This window comes from Sebastes fasciatus, chromosome 8 (assembly GCF_043250625.1).
Source record: "Sebastes fasciatus isolate fSebFas1 chromosome 8, fSebFas1.pri, whole genome shotgun sequence".
In the NCBI taxonomy this organism is placed as follows: Eukaryota; Metazoa; Chordata; class Actinopteri; order Perciformes; family Sebastidae; genus Sebastes; species Sebastes fasciatus.
Window position 1 is genome coordinate 8,817,168 of NC_133802.1, and position 17,079 is coordinate 8,834,246.

Below are 17,079 nucleotides of genomic sequence, written 5' to 3' on the forward strand. Positions count from 1 at the left end.
TATTGGGCTATATAAATAAAATGTACTTGACTTCAAATCTTAACATTACCTGTACCACAGACTAAAGATTTGATATAGTTGCCTCAATAAGAATCCTGTGAAATTGGAGCTGTTCGATACCATTTTTCCTTCCAACCTTCTAGGGTCCTGCATCCCTCAAAGCCTTCCACACTGCGCATATCACCGTTTTACTTGTTGATTTTCCACTGTGAAATATTGCCAAATGGCTGACACTTTCCTCACTCTGACTACCGTTACACTCTCCTCTAGCACCACACTGTTGTTTGCCATCGTGTCAAGACAAACTACCTGCAATCAGTTCTTATTCGCAGCTCTAAACCAGTAGTTGTCAGTGGCAGCCATGATACATCCAGGGCACCAGCACAGTGAAGGCTACTGTTTTGGAGCGGCGAAGAAGAATTGATTTCCTGTTAAACAGGTTGACTTTTTCCTGGCTTGATAAATTATGGTATCAGATCGATGCGTAGACTAGCATATTCGCCGATGCCCGATCACAAATCTTGGGCAGTATCGGACGCATTTCCTATACTGGTATCAGAACATCTCTATGTGAAATAAATGAGAAATCAAAGGCCATCGCTGAAATCACTTTTGTAATCAAAGCCACTTTTATTGGTTGTCTGAGGTCACAGATCACACCTTGTGCAGGGCCTTCCAGCGGGTCAGAGGGCCGCTGCTGGGGATATACTTCACCCCACAGCCATCTGAAATCAGACGCTTCTCTGCCATCATCTCATCAAAGTCGGTGGCGTTGAACTTGGTGAAGCCGTACTTCTTGGAAATATGGATCTGGAGGAGAGTACAATGACAGAAGTCAATTCAGACTTACGATAAGTATAATTACAGGCCAAAGAGCATGATGGTGTTACAAAAACACATCTGCAAGTGGCTGAATTAACCGAAGAGTAAAAGCCTGTAAAAGGCCCTTAAGAAACATACTATTTTGTCTCAGTGGTCCCTTAAAGCACTCAGCACCTCCCAGCTGAGGACATACACAACCACAGAGTCACTGTCTGCAGCCATTGCACACCAGAACCGCACTGCAGCGAGACCGGTCGGCTTAATAAGCTGCAGAGCTGAGCCATGATACCGTTAGGGATGCATGTTACCTCAGCTGATGTTTTCCCCTTGCACACGTTTCGTGATACGAGACATTTTAACTGTTCAACACAGCTGTCCAAAATAAAAATATAACCTTGAGGTTTCAGTGTTGAGACGGGCGACGTGCTCGTTTACCTTCTGGCGTCCAGGGAACTTGAACTTGGCTCTACGCAGTGCCTCCACCACGTGCTCCTTGTTCCCGGCCTTGGTTCGCACAGACATGATCACCTGACCAATGCGCACACGGGCCACGGTGCCCTGGGGTTTACCAAAAGCACCTCGCATTCCAGTCTGGAGCCTGAGAATCAGAAGATGGGAGACCAGAGCAAATATGATGATGAATTCTATATGATAAATGCGTAAGATGGTATGAATATCATCTTTCAATAAGATCAGTCATTTCAGCAGCCCAGTACAACAATGCCTCTTGGCTAAATGAGTATAGAGACGCAGACACACAACAATTCTAAATTCTTATTGATCACATCCTGTATTTTGACAGCTCACTAGCCTCTCTGAAGATGATTTTGTTTTTTGTCTATCAGATCCTAAAGCAACACTTTACACACAGATGAGATTCTCACCTATCAGCTCCAGCGCACGATAACATTTTGTTGATGCGGATTACGTGGAAGGGATGCAGACGCATGCGGATGTGGAAACCATCTTTGCCGCAGGTCTTCACCATGTACTTGTTAGCACAGATACGGGCAGCCTCCAGCGCTACACAGGGGTGATGAGGGGGACAATTCCAGCATTAGTGCATGATTAGTTTTTCCTATTTGTGCACCTTCTTTGCACTTCTTTCTGAGCTCCTCTTTTTGAGCAGTGTTTCCCTCCCTCCCGCTCCCCAACCAAATCTACAAAACCTTCCTACTAAAATACAATTACATATACAGACATATGTACCTCCCAGTTAGGGCTGGGCGATATGGAGAAAATCAATCACATTTGTTTTTACCAAATACCTAGATTTCGATATTGCGACAATATTGTAAGGTTGAATATTGACAATGAGATTTTTAATAAATATTGATCAGTAATGTGGATATAATTACTAAGGGGGTAACGGCAAATAATAGGACAGCCAGAACAGTCTGGTAAGTTCAGAAAATGACATCACTTTACTGTAACGCAGCTTTTAAAACCAGGAAAAGACAACACTTATAATATCTTATATTACAATATCCAAAATCTAAGACCTATCAAGGCTCATATCACAATATCAATATAAGATATATTGCCCAGCTCTACCCCCAGTATCTACAGATTTATCAACACAAGACATGACATGTACAAGACATGCATAGTAATAGACATACCCATAGTAATCTAGACACATACTGTACAGCTATGCATTTAAAATGACTAGGTTTACAGGCACAAAATATTCTGTTTTTTAATTAAAAAAGAAAGACAATATTCCTACTAAACTGTTTACGAAGCTAATGAGAATTAACATTCCACTAATATTCCCGTTTACTTGCAGCTGTGCACATTGAGATTAACGTAATCGGTGGCAGACTTGTTCGACTGTGCGAACACATTCCTTCAAGCAATTTCTTGAAACGGTCGATGTTACAAAAACACATCTGCAAGTGGCTGAATTAACTGAAGAGTAAAAGCCTGTAAAAGGCTCTTAAGAAACATACTATTTTGTCTCAGTGGTCCCTTAAAGCACTCAGCACCTCCCAGCTGAGGACATACACAACCACAGATTCACTGTCTGCAGCCATTGCACACCAGAACCGCACTGCAGCGAGACCGGTCGGCTTAATAAGCTGCAGAGCTGAGCCATGATACCGTTAGGGATGCATGTTACCTCAGCTTATGTTTTCTCCTTGCACACGTTTAGTGATACGAGACATTCTAACTGTTCAACACAACTAATCAAAAAATATATAAATATATAACCCCGAGGTTTCGGTGTTGAGATGGGTGACGTGCTCATTTACCTTCTGGTGTCCAGGGAACCAGGGATATTCGCGCATATCTTAAAAACCTGTTGATATTGAAGTGTTTAATAATGTTTAGAAGTAGGCGTGTTTCTCCTTTTCTTTTGGGCATGTATCTCTGCAAACTGTTGGCTAGTTGGTTTGTGTAAAACGCACAGAGCTGGCCATACACAGGTGAGAGGCTGTGTGTCAAACTGATTAAAAACCCAGATTGAAACGCGTATTGTGAATGTGCTGTATACATGTCAAAAGAATGCCCCTAAAACATGAATAATATCAGCATATCCCACATCTTAATGAGAAAATCTCCATTCGGAATAAGGCCTAATTCAGAATATCCAAAAGGAATATACTAGTTACATGACTTATTATTTGGAATAACTGTAATATTAATGTGTATGTAAACGTAGTCAGTGTCATTTTTTACATAAACACCTACATACAGTATGCATGCATGTGCACAACAGAAAGCCCTGTATAAACAGATGTCTGCATATTCAACACATAATTCCAAACATCTATTCAAGAATAGGCACTGTGCATGTACAACTGAAGACCTTGGAAGAAGGAAAAATTTGATTTCAGTGATATTCTCAAATTGAGACCAATTTTCAATGTCATTTCAGCACAGTAGTGGGAAAAGGTTTTGTTTAATTTAAGACTGAGAGTGTCCGACTTTCTAAGTTCCCAAACAGAAAAACTCCTCAATAAGCTTTTAAGGTCACATGTACATCTATGCTTGGTCATGGCTCTGTGACTCCTCACCTTCAGAAGACAGCTGCTCGTACTCATCGGAGACCATGTGGCCACACAGGGGGAACTCATCTACCTTGGCCTTCTTCCTGCCCAGGTCAAAGATCCTGATCTTGGGATCTACACACAAAAGGAAAAACTGAGTAAAAGCTTTGAAATCATGTAATCACAGACAGTTAATCAGATGGATTAACTCTCAAACGTCTACTACCACATCTAGCCACCAGTGTGGTCAGACCAGTGTGACTAACATCACACAAAGGTGGGGGTGGATTATCAGTCATCTATGGACAACAATACTATTTTGTCTCAGTGGTCCCTTAAAGCACTCAGCACCTCCCAGCTGAGGACATACACAACCACAGATTCACTGTATGCAGCCTTTGCACACCAGAACCGCACTGGAGCAGAACTGGTCGGCTTAATAAACTGCAAGGTTATCAATAGAAGACTTCTGCAACATACAATTACTTTGAAGTCAAAATAGCATTATTCACTAAATCTAAGGCCCAACGAGGCTCTACCTGACTTCCTCCATTTTCACAACATCGATATTGAGGAAAGTATAAAAAACAGCTTACCAGGCACACCCCTGCAGAAGCGGGATTTGGGGTAGGGCTTGTTCTTGCAGTAACGGTAGCTGTGGAGACAATGTTAGATGTAATTATATTACCCATTCAAGTCATCGTTTGATTTTTGCTGCTGCTGCAATCCTTTTCGATGGTATATTTTTAAGTGTTAGTGCGACCATAATCCCATATAATACTACTAATGACGTGAACGGATGATAAATATAGCTACACATACATAAACGGCTTTAGTTTACAGTGCCTTCTATCAGTACAGAAGCTGACAAAACAAGCCTGTTCCACTACTACGGTCCTTGGTCCTGGGATTATTTGCAGGCCAAGCTTAAACTTGAGACCCTTATCTCTTTAAAGGATTTTAAACTTAGAATAAAGGAAGTGGTCACTGCAAGCTGCAGGTGTGTCAATTAAATAGCAAACACATGAGCAACATGCTGCACCGTTAATGTACTGTATGATGTAATGCATTTTGTCGTACCCATTGTTGCTGTCGTGATTCAATGTTGTCTTTTTATGTGTTGGATGCTGCTATCTGACCCTGTCTTGGCTAGGTCTCACTAGTAACAGAGGTTTTAATCTCAATGTGATTTCATAGTTGGATAAAGGTTATGATGTAGGGATGTCACGAGAACCGATACTTCGGTACCAACTCGGTACCAAAATTAAAAAAATGTGACGGTACTCGTTTTCTTCGGTGCGGAACGATGCCTGTAATGGTCATTTGGTAACGGAGCGGAGGTACTGGAGATGCGATTCTTCTGGATCTAATGAGGGCAGTATACGCTTACAAGTGTTCTTATCTGCCGTGAAATTAAGGTAGAAGAAAGCCGTAACAGCACGGGAACAAACACGAGACGTGAAAGATGGCAGGAGGAAATACTTCTAATTTAGCAAAGCACCTCAAAGACAGACATCCAGACAATATTGTTTGTTTTAAATACTTGAAGGCTACATGCCTCTGTTCTGTTTTACTATGTTAACAGACCTTTCTTTTTATTACTTAAAGGCTAAATGCCTCTGTTTTTTGTAATGTTTAAATGTTTTAATAAAGGAGTGCGTGTTGAATTATATGGGATTTATTTATTTTTTTACCGTGGTATTGAGAATCGTGTAAATTCACTGGTATTGGTATCGACTACTAGATTTCTGGTACTGTGACAGTTGCATTTTCAGTAATTTATTCATCACCACAGTACAGTAATCGCACAGAAGTTGTACATGTATTCTTCAATGAGAATATGTACTGGAATTGTAGAGGTACTGTTTTAAGAGTGGTCTCTAGGACCAATAGAAGTCCTGAAAGGGATTCAGAGACTCCTAATATTAGCATACAAATCACTGTTTGATGACAGGCTCGTTACAGTAGTCAGCCACTTTAACATGGTAATACTAACGTTACCTCGTAACTTAATTAAAACCCCAAAACGGGAATGCAGTTAAGAGGAATGGAAATGTGATGCAAGACGTGCATTTACATGAAACCCTTAGTGGCTAGGTATGCTAGCAGCGTTAGCTTCACGTTAGCTTCACACTAGCTGTCGTTAGCTGACGTCGCTTTCAACAAGCCAAATTGCGGACATTGAGGATAAAGACGAGCATTGACTGTAATACATACAATATAGCAGTCATGTTTACCGACTCTACATTAAGACAGCGGTCTGTGTTTACTCGACTAGAGGCTGGTCTAACAGCAGCACGGAGCAGCACGGAGCAGCACATGGTGCGACCCGGAGCCGGAGCCATTTTCCTGCTAGTGGATCTGACCCGGCCTCGGTCTGACATGATGGACAACAGGACTCACCATCGGGCTGGTCGCCGGCCCATGGTTGCGATCTGTAAATTAAAGATTGAAAAACAGTGTTATTTAGTTTAATCGAGGCCGATATGTCTGTAAAACGGCTTTAAATCTGTGTATTTGACGGAGAGCCGGAGACAACGCGCTGCCACCACGTACTCACCTAATGGAGGAAAGGAAGTTGACGTCACTTCCGCTTCCTCTTATGGATGAAGGGTTGCCTGGGGAACATATAGTTTATATTTATTAACGCGTTATTTTTGCTTCAGCATATATTGTAGTGATACTAAAGCGTTAATATAACAAACTTATTTAAATTTATTGTTGTAAAAAAAAAATGTAATGCCAGTTGACACGCTTCAGCTGAATGCTGGGAAGTGTAGTTTTATACCAGAAATGCGAGGCTGAAGAGCGACCCCTACTACCGTCTACCTACTAAGGTTTACAACTTCCCTGTTTGCTGCTGCCTTTTATTAAACCAGATAATGATCTTATACTGCACTAGAGCTTCTACTCTTGTGTGTTATATTCTATTTTAGCTTCTATCCTAGCTTTTATTTTTAGCTTGTTTTTATTTTCTAATCTTTAATGTTTTTATAACTGTTTTAATTATGTCTTAATGTTCTTTTGCACTTTGTCGCAATGTTCTTGAATGTTTATGTAAAGCACTTTGAATCGCCCTGTTGCTGAAATGTGCTATAGGCCTACAAATAAAGCTGCCTTGCCTTACATCCACCTTAACGCGAACCTCTGAGGTTTGCTTTACACTACACAATGTAGACCTACTGTTTGATTCCTTGTTTAGACAAACTACAAAAAGAGGAATAAACTAATACAAAATATTTCTGAAATATTAGGCATTACTGCATTTAACCCTAATAGGCTATTAACCCCCCGCGACCCCTAACGGGATAAGCGGTTGCAGATGGATGGATGGAAGGCTATTAACATTTACATCCCACAGTGAAATATAAAAATGTCTTAAGTGAAAAATAGCAAATCTAGAATTGACCATCTCCTTTTTACAGCAGACTTTTTGACATGTCACAACAGGAAAAGCACTGGTGTAATTAATCACATTAATAATGTCTGTGTTCCATTTCAAGTTTCCTGTGATGGAAAGAAACTAAGTAGGCTACATTTACTCTTTTGAGTTATTTTTACTTTACTGCCACTTTATACAGTAGGCCTACTCTTATTGCCCATTTAAAAAACCCATCCATATTATTCATATGGTCTAAAGACAGTCCAAAATTATTAGTAAACATGAACAGCTCTCTCCCAAATCCAACAACTAGAGTGCTAAAACTCAGATTTATGAATTCATCAATTATAAAGTGTGGAACTGCTCCATTGACAATGAATTGTGAAAGATGACATAGAAGACACTGAGAGCACCCAGGGGAATGTTCTGAGTATATTGTAAACTGTATATAAAGATGGACAACATGACAGCTCCATGGACGTATTAATGCACGGTCACACATGTACGAAAAAAGATTTGCTTCCCATTCACTCCCATTCTAAGCGAGTGAAGGGGCAAAAAAACATTTGCTTCCGGCTGAAAAGCAAATTTGCATCTTCGAAATCACGTATGGTTCAACTTTGGTGAACTTTCAGTTAGAAAACTGCCTTTTATAGGCGATGGTCACTCGCCTGCATTCGCGCTTGAGTGACCCTGCCTTTAAGAGACCCCCGTTCATTCTTATAAAATAGAAGGAATCACCAGTTTAGTTTAAATAGGAAAATGTTCCTGTTTCAGCGTCAAGCTCATAGTAATACAGCTTATAACAAGCTGGAATCAACAGCTGTAACGTGTTGCTTTAGCAAAGCTCTTCTTCAAACTTCACAATAGAACTAAAAGGTTAGTCTAGGGTTAGCACTGTTAGAACATCAGCTGAACATATTATGGACTAGACTGACTAATCACAGTTTAAACCTCTTCAATCTAACCACTGAGTAGACTGCAGACGGCTCAAAGAAAAACGGACTAACTCAATATTTAGAGCCCAATTGCACCGTTGTGGTTCAACAGTGATCGACGGTCACTGAGGCTTTTCTGGACTGGAAAACAAATTCATAATCCAAATTCCAACAGTATTCTCCCCCGTAACACTGTGGGGACATCGACTAAATGGAAGTTTGAATCATTTCATTCTTCTTCTTGTGGGGGAAAAACTATTTCAAATGTAATTAATACATTTGGTGTCTGAATTATACTGTTTATATTTCTGTTAAGATAGCCATTACTGAAGGAAAGACGAAAAACATCAATATCACAGTTGATTCCAAATTTAATAATGGCAGTGTAGACTGAAATAGTTTTGTTTTTGTTGATGCTGTCATCATTTCTCCTGTTCCTACTGGTCATTAAAAGATCATTTACTAACACGCTTCTAATGTAAGGCTTCAGCTGACACATTAGCCTATCTTCCAAAGTCTTTTTTCATTTCAAAATTCCCTCCCTGTTTTTCCCTGGACAGTGTTTCTGTGCGGAGCTGCAGTGATGGAATAGTAACACAAAAAGGAGTTTCATACTAATTTTGGAAGGCGCCCACTTGATTTGCCTGACTCAGACTGCTGAAGCCTCCTATTAACTTCAGATAAACTTTTGAGTATATTTTTGCACACACTGAGTTCTGTGGATTTGTCCCCCATCTCCTATATTGTAAGCGCATAAGAAGGGGATGTTTAAATGGCCAGTGTGAACAACAAGGAGGATTACAGCCTGCTGAAAAAAAACTGTTTCATTGCACATCTATTGTTTTAAAACAGATTTGAAAAATGTGAACCTATCCTTAAAATAAATATCTTGTGTGAACTCCCTCCTGGAACCAGTATATGTGACATATAAACAAGGCCTATTTTAGGAATTGACCTTTTTCATCCACATCCTCTTGCGAAGAAATCCTTTGGGATCAGTGCAGATTCCTAATGCAGTCTACAAAATGGCCTTTAGGTGTCACTATTGCACCATACATATGAAGTGCCTGCTTCTCTCTCTGCCCTACTTTGCTAATTCTTAAAAAAGGAACAATGAGCTCATATCTAAACTCTTGATAATGCAGAACAAATGTTGCTCGCTAGCTGGGGAATGTGAGGAATCCTAACCTTGTTCAGACGTCCGCTCCAACATCACTCATAACATAACAAGGTTAGTTAAACATCCTAGAGGGCCTAGAGGGAGGATTTGGGAGGGTTATTTGAGTATGTCTAATAAGTCTTGACGTCATGCTTGGTGTCTTCACACCTCTTTGAATTTAGTTTTGTGTAAGAAGCTGCTGTTCAGGCTCTCACACTTTTACTTGTCCATTGTGAACTCATTGAGTCTACAAATTAATAAATAATTATCCTTGTGCAAACACAGTCAATTCACCCCAGCCCTGATTAGGAAATGGCAATACAGTGCCACTCCTTGGTGAGGGACAAAGTGGATATCTCCGTCAGGAAAGCCTCTGAACTTTGACTGGGATCCCTGTACAGCCTCATGTGAAGGTCATCTGTCAGCTCTCGCCCTATCTTCTTCCGTTGTGTCTGAATCTCCTCCAGACTTTGCTGTGTCTGTACTAAACATCACTGAAGGGCGAGGATGACAGTGCGACGATGGAGAGGGAACAAGGACCAAAAATGGTCCTACAGTATGTGCCTGTTTCTGGTGACCAATGACACACACACACACACACACACACACACACACGCACGCACACACACACACGGACATTAACACACTCACACACACATTACAACAGAAATAGCCTAGTTTTCCAGAGAAGACCTAAAAGCAGGACTAAATCTGCCATTTAGATCCAGGACTGCACTCGTGTGTGTTACTGTAAAGTAGTTTACTAACATGCATTAATGGAGAAGGACATGATTAAAGCTAGGGCTGGTAATCAGCTTCAAAAATATGTTTTTGTTATATTTATTGAAATTCTCATGACTTCCCAACAGCAATAATAAATCAATTGCGCTGACAAAAAAAGAAAATAATACGGTGTCTGTGGCTGTGGCAGGACTGTAATAAGTGCATTTTCCTAGCTATCTACCTACCTACCTGTCTACCTGCCTGCACTCTGCCCGTGCACTCATTGCGGTCTATCTTGACAGCTGTGAGAACTAACAATAGCCATGTTTGTTGTTCATAAGGAACATTTTAGGGGAGTGGCTTTGGAGGGAGGCCTGGAGCGACGGGCTGTCAGTGTTGCCGACTTGGCAACTTTCTCTGTAGATTTAGGGACCTTTGAAGCTAGAGCTTCTAGCTACTTACATTGGAAAAGAGTTGGCAACAGTGGGGATTGTTTTTTTCAGTTGGATAATTTTAAATTCAAGCTTACTTTTGCTTAAGATTACCATCCCTAGTTTTGAAAGAAGTGTTTTGACATTTTGGGAAATGTGCTTATCCGCTTTATTGCCGAAAGTTAAGTGAGAAGATCAACACCTTCGTCATGTCTGTAAACTAAATATGAAGCTAAAGCCAGGGGAATGTTAGTTCAGCATTTGACTTGAAAGAGCTAACCTATTTCTGTCTCTGTCCTGTGTGCATACCGTACCTGTTTGATTTGTTTAACCCAAAGTATAAAAACAACAATTTGTGGTTTTACAGGGGTTATGTGTTGGATTATTTCTGGAGTTTCTCCAAGAACTCCAGTAAATGTGATGTTAATTAGTGAGTGAGGTGTTGGTAAGCAGATTTTTTCCTTTGGCCAGAGCCAGGCTAAGCTGTTTCGCCCTGCTTCCAGTCTATATACTACGCTATAAGACAACCATCTCTTGGATTTAGCCTCATATTTAGCGTACTGAAATGATCTTCTCGTCTTCTTATCTCACCCTGGGCAAGAAAGGAAATGGGCTAATTTTACAAAATGTTAAACTATTCCTGTAGGGTTAAGGAGGATCTGGAAATGGAATATAATATTCATAACTATGTTTTCATTAGTGTATAATCACCTGAAACTAAGAATTATTGTGTTTTTGTTACCTTAGAATGAGCCCTTCATATCTACATAAGGAGCTGGTCCTCTTCACAGAGTCTGCCATGTTTCTACAGTAGCCAAGAACGGACAAACCAAACACTGGCTCTAGAGAGTCTTTTGCGTTTAAGTTACCTGAAGGCCACCGTAGGTTCTCCGACCAACCCTGTCTCCCACTGCATAATCAAAATACATTTTGAGGGAAACATATTTTTTCGTAATTTCCGTTATTTTTTTGTAAATTGAAACAAAGCAAAATGAAAACGCAATAAAACCACTTAGTAAGTTTCGTAAAAAATCATCATCAAAAATATCAATAAATGACTATGTTTAACTCGGGACACAAACAGCAGTCTCCTGGGGGAAAGTCTGGTGTTTGTTGGACCCATTCATCTCCCCTCCCCTGCCACCCACCAGTAGTGGACTTTCTTACTCGTTATTATTCAATAGTAATATTATTCAATTATTCAACGTATATTTTCATTCGCAGTCTCTTGACATATTACGTCACCTGCTGTGCGCATCGCTTGTTGTACTACGTCACTCGCTGCAGTCATCCGCAGAGGTATATATAACAGACAGACGTAATCCGCGACAAAATACATTTCCTTTCAATCGCAATTGATCATGCAATTTAGTTGTATGGGAACGTCATTTTTAGGAGACAGGACTGCTCTGAAATGCTTGTGAAACGCTTGTGAAATGCTTGTAAAATGCTTGTGAAACTGCGGTAACACGAGCCACAGAGTGCTAAACCATGGTACCGCCAGATGCTGTCTGTATTCCGTTGCTCCTAAAATAGTGTTATTACGGTAAGGATGGCCTCTGAGCGAGGCAAATGGCGGTACCACACTTTTGCACTTGGCGGCTCACGTTACCGCGGTCTTGGAAAGGGAGGAGTGAGAGGAGGGGTACTCAGTTGGTTGCAATCTGCAACCACACCACATAGAGGCACCTTAATCCTAAACATTGTACCTTTAAAAGGAATATTCTCAAATCAGAAGGTCACAGGGGTAATCTTCACGACGAAAAATGAACAAAAATAAATCTTAAGGAAGACAATTATTCATTGTATTCTACCTTTATAAGAGCATCCACTAAATGCCTGGTAAGTATGCATTAGTATTAGTGACACTATGTGTAGAATTATGTGGAAGGTTGAGAACAACAAACACACTTCACGATGACAATGATCCTGATGATTAAACAATGACCTTTGTTTGGTTTACTCTGTCTCATGCTGCTCTCTTGACAACCTATAATATATTATAAACATTGAATTGTTCACACTGCCACACCCACACCTTCACACCAACACACACAAACCCCTCTGACCAGTGTGACTGATGAGGGCGTGCTGGCTAACACCCTGAGTGTTACTCTGAAAACGGAAGTGTGTTTGGGAGGCGCGTTGTCTGTGTGAGTGTGTGTAGGCAGGCCTGTGTTTGCGCAGTACAGCGAGTGTAATAGTTCACAAGAGAGGGTCATGGTCACTTCAAAGAGCTATTGCCCCATTTTGTTCCATTACTCATTCTAAAGAACGCATAGTAAGCACAATGCCTTCAGGCCTGCATGAAAAAAGTGAAAGAGTGTGTATGGAGAGATGGGGTGTGGTATTAAAGTACTATGCTCACACAATTCAGATAGTGTCAATCCTGTATATGTATATACAATATCTGTATTTGTATGTGTCCATGTGCAGAAAATAAAAGAAATAAAATTGTGATGACCTACAGCAAAGTATATTCACAGGCTCTAGCCAGGTTTAGTCGCTGTTTACATTTCAGTCATTTTCTGTCTCCACTCTCAACAGCACCACACAACACACCTCTAACAGCACCAGGGCAGCATTAGAGTTCATTTTAATAACGTTTCTTTTTAAAACAAAGCTCAGGCCAAGTCCTTTCTATGTATAGGCTGAATACTGAAATGTCTGGCGACCTCTTGCCCAATGTCGACTGGGATCGGCTCCAGACTCCCACAACCATCTAAAGGATAAGTGGGTGTAGCTAATGGATAGATGGATGTTCAAGCCCTGCCTGTCACTGTCTTTTCAACATTATCTTTATTGGTTTTGTGCTGAATAATGCAACAATGTACAGTACAAGAATATAAATAGATACCAGATAAGCCCACCCTTCCGTCCCTCCCACCATCATTTTATTGACTTTTATCATACGCCACCAAAGGTTCCCAGGACTTTTATTCCCTTGAACTACTTTTCAAGGAACTGAAAGGTTCCTTCGGCCCACTGCTGTCTGTGTTTTCACCACGGTCTAAAGACCTGCAAAGATTAGGCAAATTAGTCCGCTGATGTATGAAAAAGCAACATGTCATGTGAGGGGGGCTGCTGGTGGTCACAGCAGGAAACACACTCTGCAGCCTGCAGTTCAGTGTGTCCGCCTGTTTACTCTAAAAAACACGTTAGAAAAAAATAAACATGGTTTGTAGGTTTTGTCTCACTGCGACAATATTTACTGCTGTATAGTGGGCCTATTTACTGATGCAAGGTAGATGTGATGGATGAAATGCAGAGGAGGAGGAGAACGTCTGTCTCCACAGTAAATCGTCTGTTTGATAGTTGTCTATTTGTGTTCTAGAACGTAACCGCCATGAAACAATCAGAAATTAACTTTTCTTTCTCTCATTCACAGCACCCCCGTGATGTCTCCCTCTTCTAACGTTACCGCTCGCCCTCGTGATCTCTCTCTTTTTTTTTCTGTCTTTTTTTTCTGAGTCGGGAGATCGACAGTACAGCCTAACTATACTTTTAATGTTATCAAACAGAGAGAAATGCTCTCCCCTCAAAATTTTGCCTAAAGCCCCGTTTCCACCGCAGGAACTTTGCCCCGGAACTAAGAACCTTTTGAGGAACTCATAGCAAATCGATATTAGAGTTCTACCTTGTTTATGAATGAAGCGGTACACAAGTTGAAGCTGTTGAAGCAGCAGCGCTGTGTGTGTTTCACCAATCAGCGACGGTCATCCCTGCAAACTCCACCCCGAAAGTTCCAGTATTTTCAGAAAGTACTACCACTCTGACCAGGGCCTTTTCGGGGGGTAAAAAGGTCCCATAAAATGTCCCCGGAAAATAATCTAGACCCTGGTCCCTGTAGTCGTAATGCTATGAGTTCCTCAAAAGGTTCTTAGTTCCGGGCCAAAGTTCCTGCGGTGGAAACGGGGCTTTAGGCAAAATTTTGGTCATGGCCATTTTCATTCATGTTTATTTCTGATTTATGACTAGATCAACATGACATCTCAAATTAATCATCAGTTTCCTGCTATATATGTCCCCCTAAACACTAAACACCCCATGTCCCCCCCTAAATAAGACAAAAATAAGTCTATATGGGTCTCTTAGGCATAATTATTAGGCCTATTGTTGTTATTATTTTCTGAAATCATTTTTAGATTTAGTGAATTGTCACCTGGCGGCTGAATTTTGTGTTTTCCTTTACATACATTTACACCATAAATTAGTGCATAAAAATTCTCCAGAATGCAGGAAATAAATCTAAATTTTCCTGGGGGAGGACGCCCAGACCCCACTCCTTAAAATGTGTCCCCCCCCCACCAATGTTGAAACGAAACCTACGTCCTAAACAGTAGACATGTCACATTCTCATTAGGGACTGATGAGGGGCCTTAAAGGTCTGATCCTAAATCACCCCTGTTTGACACAATCCCACATACATCTTACTTTGCACGGCAGCCGGATTCTCGTCATATCAAGAGATCAAGAATCGCTGGATCACATATCACACAAAAATCCATCTTCTCAGGCTTCAAGTGGGCCTAATGCGTTTGTGTCCTGCCAAGCAGTGACCGGACCAATCAGCATCCTATGAGGAGCTATACTGACAGCTATGGGCGTGGCTTGTAGATGCTGCAATAGCATCTGTTCTATCAGAACCAGAGGGTATTTCTTCATTGAAAGAAGAGCAAAGAACGGCACTGAAGGCTTTTCTCGATGGAAAAGATGTTTTTGCTCTTAAACCCGACTGGCTTCGGTAAGAGTTTTATTGACAGATGGTTCATCCAATCACCTGACAAGTATTTTTTGAAAGTGCATGCCCTTTTTCCAAACAGTTTCTATTGATAACTTCTCAGATGGTTCTGTGTAACAAACCATCCGGCACGTGGCAGGTTAACATACACCGTCCTGCTGCCAACAGCCGCACTATTTCCTCCCGTTTGAGTAAAGATTGTTAAAAACTACAGTGACCAGCTGTTTGAGGAGTATTTTTCTTTAAAATGACATATCATGCTCATTCTCAGGTTCATACTTGTATTTTTTTTACAGCCTTTAAATTTTTTCTTCTCGTACTGTCTGTCTGGATATACCTGTGTTCACCCTCTGAAACGCTCCATTTTAGAGCCAAATCTGATTGGCTTACAATTTGTGAGTAGGTAGACACTCCAGATACCCAAATGTATGTGCAAAACCACTGAAAAAGTGAGTTTTCCATGATATGTCCCATTTAAAGCAGGAGAAGCACAGAATTAGATGATCAATAAGTCTTGAGACAGTATTTGGAGGATGAAGGATGGCACACAGCTCTCTCTATTGGAGCTGCAGTTCTTGTGGTTGTTTTTCGCAGAGTTGGCATTTGATGCCCATATTGTTAATAAGGAAGTGAAAATGAAGCGTTGCCATGGAGACCATGGCCAAGGAACACATAAACAATGAGTCTGGCTTATTCCTCATTACCTTCCTCCTTGTGATTTGTTCCGTTTGTTCTCTCTATCCATTGAGATTTCTGCACATCACTTCTCTATAGTGGCCTCACATATCAGCCACCACCATCATCATGGGGGTCCACCAGATTGACTGCATCGTCAGTAAACATGAAATAACCAGAAAAAAAAACTTCTGGGAAAAAATCTGCCTTAGTTTGCTCGCTCATAAATTTAACAATGTTCAAAGTAACCAAACATATCTCCTGAAATCTGTTGAGACGTGTCCACCCCCCCACTCCCCATTTCAATTTTGGTACATCAAAATCATGTTTCTTGTTATTCATGTGTTGCCAAAGCAAAGATGGGAATAGGAGGGGGAACAAAAACAAAGACATTAGATCACCTACAATGTATAATAAACAGTATATATAATTATGTATTGTATATTAAGTCACGTAACACTGCAGTACTTTGATTTGACTCTCTGTCTCACTGTCTGTCCCACCGTCTGTCTGTCTCTCTCCCTCCCTGCAGGTCGTGTCTCTGCAGGTCTGTGCGTCAGGCTCAACTGCCTCAGTAATGAGATCATATGATGTCATGCAGTTCATGCGGGAGCAGCCTTCCGATCTGCCTGGCTGAATCCTGATGTGTGTGTGTGAGAGAGAGCCAGAGAGTATAAATATAGGCTATATGGGTCTCACAGGAAATAAACCAGCTACAGTACTAAATAGTACTATAGTTAATCTAATAGCCTAAACATTATCAACAATGTCATTTTATAAAGGTAACTTATTGCCTGTTCTCTCTCTTTATGTCTCTCCTCAACCTGCTCTTCGGTCCATTAACCTTTGAATTACTCTGCATTACTCCACTCTACCCTCATGCCAGTGTTGTGCTCTGGAGACATCACTGAGTATTGCTGAGTTTAACAATAATGTTATTGATCTCTAACTATTAATTCAGGGTCACGGCAAGAGATATTTAAGATTTTATTTCAGTAACTGTTAGTGTAAAATGTCCACAGTAGCATTACATTGCCAACCAACGCACAGAGGAAGTGATGTCTGCGTTAGGTGTTCAGAACATGGATGTATTAAGAGAACTGGATACAGCGTTGGAAGAGGCGGGGCCCGTGTTCATTCCTATGAAAGTTGCTCAGTGGAGCATGATGACAAAATGGCTCGACTTACGTCTGGAAAAGTACCCGGATCTTCCGG

At 40.9% G+C, this 17,079-nt stretch overlaps 1 protein-coding gene and 3 non-coding genes across 4 annotated transcripts; all 4 read right to left on the reverse strand.

Moving 5' to 3' along the window:
- Nucleotides 1–606: 606 nt before the first annotated feature.
- On the reverse strand, nucleotides 607–6,381 carry rpl10 (ribosomal protein L10). Its single transcript, XM_074643139.1, has 6 exons — nucleotides 6,219–6,381; nucleotides 4,412–4,470; nucleotides 3,843–3,950; nucleotides 1,707–1,845; nucleotides 1,258–1,420; nucleotides 607–810 (listed from the first exon to the last, which is right to left on the reverse strand). The coding sequence occupies exons 1-6, from the start codon at nucleotides 6,239–6,241 to the stop codon at nucleotides 655–657; spliced, it is 648 nt and encodes a 215-aa protein (XP_074499240.1). The 5' UTR covers nucleotides 6,242–6,381; the 3' UTR covers nucleotides 607–654.
- LOC141773342 (small nucleolar RNA SNORA70) lies at nucleotides 963–1,095 on the reverse strand. The gene has a single exon (XR_012595093.1). It is a non-coding gene; the product is annotated as a small nucleolar RNA SNORA70 (small nucleolar RNA).
- On the reverse strand, nucleotides 2,777–2,909 carry LOC141773343 (small nucleolar RNA SNORA70). Its single transcript, XR_012595094.1, has one exon. It is a non-coding gene; the product is annotated as a small nucleolar RNA SNORA70 (small nucleolar RNA).
- On the reverse strand, nucleotides 4,133–4,265 carry LOC141773344 (small nucleolar RNA SNORA70). The gene has a single exon (XR_012595095.1). It is a non-coding gene; the product is annotated as a small nucleolar RNA SNORA70 (small nucleolar RNA).
- Nucleotides 6,382–17,079: the final 10,698 nt, after the last annotated feature.